Source organism: Vespula pensylvanica, chromosome 1 (genome assembly GCF_014466175.1).
Source record: "Vespula pensylvanica isolate Volc-1 chromosome 1, ASM1446617v1, whole genome shotgun sequence".
Taxonomy (NCBI): Eukaryota; Metazoa; Arthropoda; class Insecta; order Hymenoptera; family Vespidae; genus Vespula; species Vespula pensylvanica.
Window position 1 is genome coordinate 12,783,328 of NC_057685.1, and position 13,337 is coordinate 12,796,664.

General features: G+C 36.4%; 1 protein-coding gene across 2 annotated transcripts in view; it reads right to left on the reverse strand.

Annotated features, from left to right (window-relative positions):
* The window catches only part of LOC122629907 (FK506-binding protein 2), a 37,046-nt gene extending 26,367 nt beyond the window's left edge, over nt 1-10,679 (reverse strand). The window contains exon 1 of one of the 2 annotated variants that reach the window (XM_043813843.1): nt 10,410-10,679. In XM_043813843.1, coding sequence (XP_043669778.1) covers nt 10,410-10,636 — 227 coding nt within the window. In that variant the 5' untranslated portion in view covers nt 10,637-10,679. The remainder of the gene's footprint in view (nt 1-10,409) is intronic. The other variant, XM_043813926.1, reaches the window with a different exon arrangement.
* Nucleotides 10,680-13,337: the final 2,658 nt, after the last annotated feature.

The window sequence follows — 13,337 nt, forward strand, 5'->3', positions numbered from 1 at the left end:
GAACGAACGAACGAACGAACGAACGAACGAACAAACGAACGAACGAACAAGGAAACTTTGGAAATGTAATCGCCGTACGAATTACGAGCTGAGAGAGAAAACTTGTAAAACTTTCGAGAACCGTTTCGTTGTCTTAGAATTCGAATATGTAGGCGTATCTAAAGTACGAAGAGTTTAGCTATATATACTTTAACCTTCTTGCCCTTTTATTACGAAGATATAGTAAGAGTATAAAAAAGTTTGTACTCATACTTTCTTTAGAAGAGTAACGATTGAGACATGGGTCGTACAATTTTAATTAATTCCTTAATGATAAATAAATAAATAAATAAATAAATAAATAAATTAACTATATTGACAGAAGGAGTACAAGTTATTTTGATTACTTTTCTTTTTAAAGAATGTGCAGAGAATCGTAAATTTCGATGATGGACAAATGCATGCGTTTAAATGGATCATTTCGGCAGAGGCAAAAAATATAAAATCGTCGTTGCTAAATATTTAAAGCGGTCGAGATACGAAAGTTAAATTTTGTGAGAGGATCCGGTGTATATAGAAACAAGAGGAGGAAGAGGAATGAAGAGAAAGGAGGATGATGGAGAGGAGTAGGGTCACTCGGTTGGAAGAGTCGTTAATTATTTAACGCTAATTCTGAGGCAAAAGTAGATGCCTACACGTAGTTATTCGCTATGAGAGTTCGCGAACATGAACGAAAGAGAAAAAAAAGAAGATGAAAAGTCAAAGGTAGCATCGTTATGCGTCACTTGTCAAGGGTCATGGGGAATGTTATATATCGAACGAAGTGCTAGTGAACTTTATCCGGTCGATTTTCGATGCATCGTCGATCAAAGAATTTCTCGATGGATTTCACCCTTCCATAAATACAAGCACACGTGTATATACTTTATCCCTACTTTTCTATAATAATATTATTATATGAACATTGTTTACTTTACAATCACCGATCGGCCGAACGATTTCATCATTGCCAAAAATAAATCTAAAAATCCATTTCTATTCAGATATTAATCGAAGAGACATGTATAATTAACAATCATAAATAATAATCCATTACGAAACTTTCGGCTAATGATTCAACGTTTATTTATAAAATGCTTGGATATACATATTCGCGAATCGAACTATCGAAAACGTGAGATGTTTACCAAAGGAACGAGAATTCACGAAAGATAGCATTACAGGCCATCAAGGGTGGAAGTCCGATATCCCGTGGGAGCAAACTCAGCGGATCTTTGCTATTTTTCCTTACGCCTTCTTCCCGAATTCCTTTCTCCGCTATGGCTTTCTCGGTTCAGCTACTCTTGCATCCCGAACCTTCCCTAATTCACTCTCGTTCGCGCCTTTGCTTCCCTTCCTCTTGACTCTCTCTCTCTCTCTCTCTCTCTCTCTCTCTCTCTTTCTCTCTCTCTCTTTCTCTCTTTCTCTCTCTCTGAACATGAAAAATCGCCGATCTTTATTGACTTATCGCCTTCGAGGAGAGATGTCATTTCGTCTTACCCGATCGTTACGTAAATCACGATAAATCGTTTTCTGTTTTGTCTTAAATCATGCCATAACTTGTTATCAGCGTTGCCTTTCGATGAAGAAAAGAAAAAATCGTTTAACTTTCCACTCGAAAACGAAATAAATAAAAAGGGACGACGAAAATAATCCTTGTTATTTAAGGACTTTCCTTTGCAAGAATTTTAAATCGACTCTCCCGGAGTTTGCATATCGAAACGTCCTCTGAAATTTATATATGGTAAGCCGATATTTGATTTAAGCGATATGTAGGGAATAGGAGAGTTTTTTTTTTATTCTTATGTATAAAGGAATAGAAATCACGTGTTTTGTTCGATACGAATGATGAATACATCGTTAGTGTATATTATTATCTATCCTTTCCAGTGATATTGCAATTACAGTATAAGACAAATGTTACTGTGTGACGAAAAGAAAAGTAAGGGAAATAAAGAGAGATAATGAGAAAATAAATAAGAAACGATGACACTTTGAGAGTATGTAATAGTCGCCGGTTCGAAACGGAAGTAGTTTTTTTGACGGAAGAGGAATAGCACGAGGTCCGAGTGATGAGGTCACGTCGCGTTTCGAGACCGACTATAGTCCTGCATATTAAGTATCTCAAGGATACTTAGCACGCAACGAGGAAGCAAACTCGAGCGTACGTGCATGCGTGCGTAAATTGACACGTAAGTATTTACAACTTACGTTTCATTCGTAAGATATATTTTATCAAAAATTTTCTAACATTAAAATATGATATTAACTTAGTAATCGTTCGTTGTTCCTTTGATTTATTAAACACATTTGAAGCGATAAGAATCGATAAACGTAATTAAAGAATTTTCTTATCAAAATCAAATAGCAAAGATTAAAAACATATGTATATCAGTGTGTCGATTAAAAATTTTATGATAAAAAATGAATCGATAATAGGAACGATGATAACGAGGAAATATTTCGAAAATACGTTCGTTCGTTTCGAGACAAAGTCATTCGATTCATTGAAAGCTAGAAACGCCATTCGATTTCTACGGAACAATGTTACTTAATTAAGCAACTATCACGGATGAATGTGTACGCAATACCGGTTCGATAAGATCGTGTCGCAAAGACGAAATCGTTGCCCTCTTCTTCTCGTCCTCGTTGTTTTATCGCAGCTTTCTCTCGTTCGAACGTGGAAATTTATGCGAGAGCGTAATGGCCGCGACGATGTAGGCGGAAGGTCCGAGTAATTTGTGCCGGACCATTCAAAACAAGCACGGTAGATATATAGTATATACATATATACATATATCGAGTTTATATCGAAGAGTCGAGAAAGCAGAAAGCGAGAAAGCGTACCAATGTTTGTACGTATCTATGACCGACATTCGGTAATATACGAATTAATTAGAAGTTACGAATACGTAACGTTCATTCTAATTGATAAAACATAATTTATAAAACATAAAACACATATATATATGTATATATATAAACAAATATATATAAGAATATGCAATGTTTAAAAAATAGTCATCCTTACTGAGAGTAAAACCAGCGAGTTGCTCTCGAGAATATTTCTCGCTAATGGATATTGTATTTAAGAGTAATTATCTGAGACTATGGTTCAACTATGCGAGATTAATTACTTTCGTTGTAATATGCTTCCGAATGAGAACGAAGGAATTTTACTATCGAAAGAAATACGAATTAGTCTCGTATTCTGAGAGTAACTATAGGAGAGTAATAGCCTGAAAATTCTTACAAGAAAAGAATAGAAAATGAGACCTTTGAATTAATAACAATATTTGAAGTAAATTCGATAGTGAATACAATAACAACGAATAATATAAATATATAAATAATTTCACGCTTATCCCTAAATATACAGATAAACATAGACGAACATAAATGAATCTTAAATGGACACGGTTCTGAAAATTCTATCCGTTAATAAATTTCCGATATATCAGTGGTATATTTGTAATATCCAAGAATAAAAATTCTCGTAGAGATTCTCAAATGAATATAAAATTTGACAGTACTTTCGAAAGCAATTATCATAAGAAATTCTCAAGCGGATGGCTCTCTTTAAAACGTGACTGGAAAAAGAACAATCGATAAGCGAGACATTGAATAAAAGTTATGCTTGATTTACTTTGTAATTTGGTACAGGATATGTAAATATTTTTAAACGATATAAATTAATATCTACGTGTCATAATGGATTATGAAGATAAATTACAGTTCACAGAGACTAAAAATAAATACAGAGAATTCATGCATGTGACCAATTGAATTAAACGTCTTCCAAGGAACATTTGAGAAACTAAAGATAGCCAGAGGAAGATTTGAAAGCTATCAATATTGTATTAGAATTTTTTGTTACATGCTAAGTACTTAGTCGTATTAGTATCAAACCCATTAATATTAATCATCTTGGTATTGTGAGATTTCCTTTCATCTCGGTAAATATTCATCAACTTAATAAAAATAAAAGATGAACAATATAATTCAGCTTACAATGTATATGTGTAAAAGAAAGAAAAAAAGATAAATAGGGACATAGAAAGAAGGAGAGAGAGAGAGAGAGAGGAAGAAAGAGAGACTATGAGAACAGGTTTATTATGTCAGTACATAGAATGGAATTCATTGGCTCGTGACGACGTCAAGGCAAGTACGCGTTAATTAATCTATGCGTCTAATGAATCAAAGTCGACTCTCTACAGAAGATGGAGGCACACGACAGGATATTAAGCAGTGAGAAAAACAAAGGTCGTGAGTAGAACAACCGCGTAAAGGTAAAATGTTTCGCCATTCTCGTAGAGATTACAAATCTTTTTTTCTTTTTCTTTTTTTTCTCTTTCGTTCTTTTTCTTCTTTACATTTTATTGTAAAGAAGATAAAGAAAAAGAGAAACGTAGCTTGGATTTGTTAATCGTTATAAAGAGATTCGTGAACTTGAAAAGGTTAATGGTATAATAGTATAATGGTATAAAATAATAAAAGAAACAGAGAAAAAAATATCTCGTTAATCGAACTCCGTGTTATATCTATAGAATTTTTATATTGACTCGATTAATACACATTTTATAAGTTTTTCATTAAGAGTTATACTCTAAGCAAAGAAACAGGAACATGGTCATTTGTTCTAAAACCATCGACATTCTCTTTCCCTGCTCGTTCGGATCAGCGACGTGGCTCCTTTACGTAGGTTTTCTCACGAGGAAAAACATTTACCACCGCCTATACTATCTCTCACTCTCTCTCTCTTTCTTGCTCTGTCTCTCTCTATCTTCTTTTCTCTTTCCTTTTTCTTTTTTCTCTTCCTTCGTCGTTTTCTTCTCTTTCAGTTCCTTTACCTTTCCTTTCCTTTCCTTTCCTTTCCTTTCCTTTCCTTTCCTTTCCGTTCCTTTACCTTTTCTTTGCGTTTTCTATTTTCCTCTGCTTACCCTCTTCAGCAAGGAGGCGAACCAGGAAGAAGACAAGAGAGAAAGAGAGAGAAAGAGAGACGAGCTGGTACTAATTAAATCAAGTACCGTTGTACAAGGAAACGGGCCAACGTTCTCGTGTTTTCTACTCAACCGCTGGTATTCTGTCTGTATATGTGTTTATGCTTGTGTATGTGAGTGTATAATAGGCCTTGTTTCTTAATTAAAAATATACTGGCTCCATCGAGAGCAACGTCGTCTTCTTAACATCTCTGATGCTGGACTTTTCAAGTTTCAACATGATATCTACTATATGTACGTACTTATGTACTTATGTACGTACGTTCGTTTATTGCGTCCTTTTTACTCATTTTCTTAATTTCGTACGTTTGTGTATATACGAACGTTCTCGGTTAATTCAATACGTGAAAATACACACGAAATTTTCATGAAAATTCTCGCAGTTTTCTTTCCTTTAATATTATTTACCTTCTTCAACGAACTCTTTGAAACGTGATAAACGTTACGGTTAAAAGAGAAAGAAAATAAAAGGAAAGAGGGAAATGTTATACCTGTTAAACTCGCGTAAAAATACAAGAATGTCCGAGTACGAAACGAACGAACAATTTTTTTCGTTATTAACAAAACGGTTCTAATCGTTTAAATCGTATTCGATTACGAGTGAGTTTTAATATGTCGAACGTAAAAGTTCTGATTATTATTGCTACCAACGGAGTCAACATAATTTTATTGCAAAGGGCATGACGAAAAAAGAAAGAAAGACGAGCAAGTGTAAACGAGGAAAGGGTCGTTCGGTTCTTCGTCTTTGGATCGTTGCCTACGACGTAGAACTTTCGAGGGCAAAACGGTGAATAAACCGAGGGAGGAGCACAGAGAGATGCATCTCGACTCGCGAACGGATTCACTCGCGCGAGAGCTCCTTTTTTCCAGGGTAGCGGAGAGAACGAGGGAGTAAAAAAGAAAAAAGAAAAAAGAAAAGAAAAAAAGAAAAAGAAAAGGAAAGAAAAAAGACGAAGAAGGAAAGAGAGGAAGAAGGGGAAAAGGAAATAACGGCACAGGGGTGGCGTAGAAATGGCTAGAGTCTGGCGGTTTCCGAATAAAATACTGAACGAGTATTACCGGACGTTGTAGCTGTGGGTTACAAGCGAGCTATGCTGCTTCGTGTTTATGGGATGAGCTTCGCAGTTTACACTTACTATCGAGAGGGGTGGCCGCGTTTTCCGACGCAGTTAATAACGGGAAAGAGCTTCGCCCGCGGCCTCGTTCGATAATTTCCGTTTGCGAGTTTAAAACATCGTGTTTCAAAATCAATTTAATGCCATTTCACGGTCTTCTATCTCTCTTTCTTCTTTATGCCGCTCGTTTGCAGCTACGTGAACAATTTTACTCGTTTATCCCGTATAACGTCCGCGGCTAAAGGATAAATGCAAAATATTCAAATTATTGAAGCATCTCTATTCGATTAGCTAGGAAAATGGATTGACAATATGTTTTTGACAAAGAATTAAAGGAAAATACAATTGTTAAAGATTAAAATATATAATATTTTTTCGTTCTTTCTCTTTATCGATGTGGTTGTGAAAAATGATAAATAGATCGAGATCGTTTCGGTTGATTCGAAGTTAGATTAGTAGAAAAGATCGTTATCCTTGTCAGAGATAACGGCCTAAAATTGAACTGGTCCGATGATCACTCAATTCGATCGACGTTTGCGTTACCGACACTATTCGGATTTCAATTAATCGATCGACGTGTCAAGGAACGAATGAGGAAAACAATGCCAAGCTTCGCCGAACTAGCGAATTAACTGATATCGATGTCGGACTAATAGGAGAAAGCTGTAATCTCTAACTATGTGTAATCCATAATTCAACTACAATGACGATAAGGATGAGTAAGTAACACAGGAAATGTTAAATAAGTGAAAGTAAAAAGAGAAAGTATATGCGACTTGTTTTACTTCGTTCGAAATAAAACTTCAATGTTCGAGGATGTTCTTTTAGAATCTATCAGTTCGAGATATTTCGAGCCTCGTACATCACGGCGTTGTCAGCAAAACCGTCGAGTAGAATTCTAATCGATCTGTCGTAACGTTGTGAGTTCTCGTTTCGACCGGTTAAACCACAACGGCCGTTTAGCGACCGCACATACACGGTAAGGCACGTTGCACACTGTCGACCAGTCGCCGGCGATTTGCTCGATGAAAGACTAGAAACCGAGCGACCAAACGAGTCATCCGTACCATTTCTCTCGTGTATTCGTGGTCATTGCAACCAAGAGCGTACGCCCTCGTATATTCTCTTGAATTCAGTGATCCCCACGACCAAGTAGTATGTTCATATATTCTCTTGAACCCAATGGATGTCTAGCGACTGGTCGAGAGTGCGCAACGAACCTAATTACGACAATGATCGTAAGTTTCATTGACCAGTTTGACTCGAACGAGACTGTTGGAGATAGAAAGGAAGAGGAAGGGATAGAAGAAGGAGAAAGGGAAGTAGAGTTCAAAAACTTGCAAACACAGTGAGTAAGAACGATAACGTGCTTTTGTGTCGGCTAAGAGAGGATGAGGAAAACCCTAGCTAAAGGAGCTACCCGTTAAGCTCGATAACCTTATCGTACTCAAGCTCCTCGTTATCACCCTCTTGAGAAGTAGTCAGCTCGCCGTTGGTGGTGACTAGCTTGCTAGCCCTTTTGCGATACAACTGCTAATCTAAGGAAACGAATGAGCTCTTCTTGCTATGAAAACTATCTTTAGAACGAAGATATCTTTCTTCTTTCTCTCTTTTTCTCTCTTTCTCCTCTCCTCTTCTCTTCTCTTTTAGTTGATATAATTAAATGTTAAGTAAGTAAGTTTTTTTCTTCCCTACAAGAAACAAACTTCGAGCTCATTTTTTCTCGTCCTTCTAACTTTCCGAATTTCTTTTTTTCTTTTTTTTTTTTTAGTTTAGCAAGCAATTTCAAGAGTTAAGATAACGATGCCTACAACGGCGCACGCAAAATTCTCGTCCAGTTTCGTTATCAGAAAGCACGCAAATAGCCGATACGTCGCACGAACAAACAAAGCCGTGCCATTTGGAAGATCGTACAGATCGCACCCGGTAGTTCGCCGTGAGATAAGATTATAGTTTAAAACGAGAATAATCGGTTCGCTCTAGCGTATGTTTATTCGTTCTTTTCTTCTTATATAAATAGGGAGTATTGCGATTGTATGTGTATTCAACTAATTTATCACTAAATAACCGTTATGCTAATATACGTATTTGACACACACACACACACACACATATATATATGTATTATATATGAATATAACTATTTCGAGTTTCACTTCCCGTCATTTGCAAATAATCTTTTGAGAACATCAACAGAAATTTTGGCTCGTCAATCTCTAACCTTAACGAGAATATGAATTAACACGCGATTTATGTATGTAGATCCGGTGAAAGAAAGAACCTTATGACGCTTGAATAATGTAAAGATAATCAAGAAACAGTATATATATATATATATATATATATATATATATATATAACATGTATGAATGTACATAAATTTAAACATCCAGGATTGATCGATCGACACAAAGTAATTGCATTGATAAAACGACATAAAATGCTTTTTTTTTTCGCACTGATGTCTTATCGAAGATCTAGAAAGGAAAAAAAAAGAAAGAAAAAACGTAAAAATAATAAACAAAGAATAAAAAGTAAATGATAAATATCTTTTTGTTTCAATTTAATCGTATCAATGATATCATGCGTGAGAGATCAAAGTCTTGAACAAATAAAATAAAGGTCGGGAAGGTAACGTGGGAAGTTGTAGTTTAATTTCGAGTCTACAGAGAAACGGTTTTCAAGTTTGGTATTGTGTGAGCAGTCGACTATACCATGACATCAAGTCCGCTTAACGGTACTTGTAACGGCCTACGAAAGAATTTAAAGGTGTCGAGACCCGCTCGAGACTCGTTATCGTTCTTGAATCGATAGGAATCGAACGGACCACTCAGTGAGTTTTTATATTCTTTAGGATTTGCACCATTCGAGAAGGGTAGAAGGATCGAGTAGTGGTATTAGATGTGGGAAGGGAACAGAAGGAAGATAAGAGAGAGGAATATGGAAGAGAGACGTTTGCGTCGCAAGAAATTCTCAATTATCGCGGGTAAACTTTTCAATCTGGAAAAGCAGCACTCTTGGGTTCTCGGTCGACGTGTAACACTGGGCAAACTCATCAAAGCGCAAACAGAGAAGTTCTGATTATTCCGAATTCAATGGACGAAGCAGTATCCAGTGTGAAACTTAGCGACCAGCTAGATTGATTGGACCACGTTCATTGGAAAATGAAATCCGCGGTAATTACAAATTTACCGCCGGAATAATCGAATATTCTTGTCGTCGTACGTAGTGTTGAGGCAAGCGCGTAATAATAAGCGTACGAGAGAAAGAGAGAGAGAGAGAAGGAGAGAGAGAAAGAGAGAAAGAGAGAGAGAGAGAGAGAGAGAGAGAGAGAGAGAGAGAGAGAGAAGTAAATGATTTCCTTTGAACAAAATGCGGAACGTTATATACTGAGATACATATTTTTCATTGTTCGACAATAATTAGAGAAAGAAAAGGATTTCAGTTGAGATAAGCAAGAAAGAGAGAGGGGATATTTAATGAGAATGGAGAGTAGTTTGACCTCGTTTTCGAAAACATGATTGTACATAAATATTTTCTTTTTCGAAATCGTTAGACTCGTTTACACAAAATTCTAAACGTTTCTATTTAATCGTTAAATCGATCCAAAGGATCGTCACGGAGTCTCATTTGATGACAAAAAAAAAAGAAAAGAAAAATGGAGAGAACACTATATTTGGACATGTTCTCTCTTTATCTTTTTTCCTTTCTCTCTTTTTTTCTTCCAAAGAACGAGTGAGATAGGTAGAGAGAATGAAACGATAAGGCAATGCAACTTGGTAAGATGATCGATCGAGTATTCGAAACCGACGAGCGAATTATATTCCCTCGTTTGATTCTATAGAATCACCGAATTCGGAGCAATGCACTCTGAGACTTTCTGATAAACGCAGTGAAATCACGTCGGAACGGAAGGATCACGTTCGGTAAATCATTGGTTAGACGGCGCACCAAGAGTCTCTTTATTCTCTTCTACGATAGTAGCAAGTTTAGAATAATTTCAAGTTTCCAGATAATACACGATCATCAGCATTCCACGATCGAAAAGAAAAATTCTATTCGTATACATTCGATTAAATCGATTTGATATCTATTTTTAAATATTACTCTCTTCAGAGAGAAAAATCTAATCTCGGTGTAAGGTTAAAAGAAAGCTATCGCTAAAGAGACACGCACACACACGTACACGCTCTTTTTTCTTTTTCCGTTCTCTCTCTCTCTCTCTCTCTCTCTTTCTCTCTCTCTCTCTTTCTCGTTAAAAGACTCATCCACTGACCTTGAGTCGAATTTGGTACCATCTTGAAGCGTGCCGGTATAATGCATGGTCAGCTGGTCGCCTTTTTTCGAATGGACCTCGCAGACTTCTGGTAAATAAATGGTTTCGACCTTGAGACCATTGTCAGCTTTGACGGGAGACTTGGAAAAAATAAAAATCGCGAGCGCAAGAAGCGCGAAACGCGAGGAAAGGACGACGCTTGCGCTTTTCGACAAACGGAAGGCCATGTTCGACGCTTACGGATGCTCGCGAGCAACTGGAGCCACGTAGCGTCGCGCGCCGCCGAGCTGCCCTCGCTTTGTACCCCCCTCTCATGTCCCTCTTCGCATCATGCTGCTTCGTGGCCGTGCCTCGCTTCGTTCGCCACATTGCGCCGTCTCATTGGCCACGCTCAGAATATGTAGGTCTGCCTCGAACCTTCTTTCCATCTCCTCTCCTCTACCTCCTCCATCTTCTCTTCCTTCACTTCCTCCTCTTCGTCACCTCTACTCTTCTTTTCCTCTTCCTTTCTTCTAGAGTGTCCGTTCGGAGTGAATGCCAACTGCGTTTACCGATTACAATAGACTTTTCTCCTTCTACGTCTCTCTCTCTCTCTTTCTCTATGATGAGAGTACTCCCTAGATGACCTCATTCGTAAAAAATCCAAAAGATCCTTTCTCGTTCTTTTATGAATGATAATTATTTATATATTACTAAGTATATTATTGAAATATATGGTTTTATTTTTATCATGAAAATATTCTCTCTTTTTATCTATCTCTTCTACCCTCTAAACGAGTTCCTACATTTACGTAAGAAATCAAAAAGGTCGTCCTTCGTTTCTCCATGATGATAATTATTAACATAGAACTACTTTTCTGGAATATACTCTTCTTTTATCGTCAAAACATCCTCTCTATCTCTATTTCTATCTCACTGTTTCTCTATGTCTCGTGTGAGAGCAGCTTTGTTCACATCCTTTCAACGACGACTCCTCCTCGCATTGTCCCTCGTACTTTTCCACAGAACGTCATCGCTATCCTTCCTTCTACCAGTTCTTCCTCTTTTCATTTCCTTCTACTATTCCGTCATTTGTCACCGACGTCGCAGCTTGTCTTCAAGCGAATTGGAACCGTTGCAATTCGTTCCAAAGATCTTGCACGTGAAAAACTCTGATCGGATACACTTAGAATATAGATATGTATATGCTTTCTTTATCCAATAATCTTTTTAATAATAGTGACATTAATATTGGCTAATCCTTTTCGTACGATCACTTGCCGTTTTAATTTCTACCTATGACATAATATATTTGAATTACACAGAAAACCAAATATTTTCAAAGCTTGCGAGATAAGAATACTTATCCGATTTATTATGGTTGTTCGATTATTCCGTCATTTTTCATCTAACTTACGACGTGTTTCACCTGTAAATCTTAAATCCCATCTACAAAATTCGTATTCTAAAAACCTCTGACCATATTTTTATCCACAGTTTTCTTTCTATCTTATATTTCGTAAAGTAAAAAAAAAAAATAAAATAAAATAAAATAAAATAAAAGAAAGAAGATAAGTATTCATAGTTCTGTTATCAACGACGTGGAAGTTTCAACGATGCATGATACGTTTCATTAATGTTAAAATCGTAAAGGTTACTTCGCGTTTTTACGTATTCGTTTTACCTGAAATATCGTCAAAGGGAATAGCAGAAAAGAATTAGTCAGGCTATCCGTAAATAAAAAAACGTTGCTTCGATGTTATGCACTTTTTCTATATTACAGCAGGAATATTCATGCATCATATTAAAGTATTCAATTTAGTAAACATTCTATTATTGCAAATTGTAGCAAAAATCGAAATCATACGTAAGTTAAAGTGAGCAGTTATTACGATAGCGTAGAGTCAAAACGTAATAACTTTGTTTACGAGTTACCACGAGACACGAGACATGAACTTGTATTACATTCAACATACGCTACGCTCGTTTAAAACTTTTGTTGAACTTTTACAACGGCTCGTTCCACTTATTAAACGAACTTAAGACCGGCATTCGTTGAACGTAGTCCATTCTTTCTTTTTATTCGTTGAATTAAAATTTCTTCAATCTATTGTAGTCGATAAAGCGCGAACTCGATTGTACGAATCTTTGTGGGGTTAAATCAAAAAATTAGTAAAGAGAGTTGGTCCGTTTTTCGCGAAATTTCGACTACTGAATAGCTATTATTAGATAGAAAATCTTTTATTACGTTCCTTGATAACCTTCAGCTCGTAATCGCGAATAGATAAAATATAATCGTCGATAAATGTATGTAAGTAATTTCATTGATAATTTTTTTGCTTTATATCTTGTGTATTTCGAGATAGAAGTGATATCCTTCCGGCCTTCGTTGAAACGGACAAGTGAACAAAACACGATATCTAATGGAACAGTATTAGTTATAAAACTAACATATCTAATTTGAATCGAGCTAATATAATGATCCAATAAAACGTTTCATTATCGACGTTATTTAGATAAAAACGGGAAAATATTTCATTTTAAACTTTCAAAAGATTCTAATTACTCTCTCGTATTATTTTTCTCAAAGAAAACGTTTATGAAGATTTAATATCAATCGCAGCTTCGATAAAAGTCACTTTTCAAAATTAATGGGGTTTGGTAGAAATGTGACAAGAATTTCGAAACGGCTTGTACAACGATGTGCCGGTTTCGAACTAAAGCCTGTTCCAGCTGCTTAACGCATGGAAATTAATAATGAGACAGAATGGAAATCCTGGAGCGATAAGCCCCAGATCTACATAACTCTGGTGTGGATTATGCAACAACGCATGAGAGTACCGGCGCGAATTGAACGAACGATCGAGGCACCAAACACGGAACGCCGGTCCATTTAATCTTCAGCCCTAACGCAAACTTATCCATTCTCCAAATACTATGGGCAAAGAG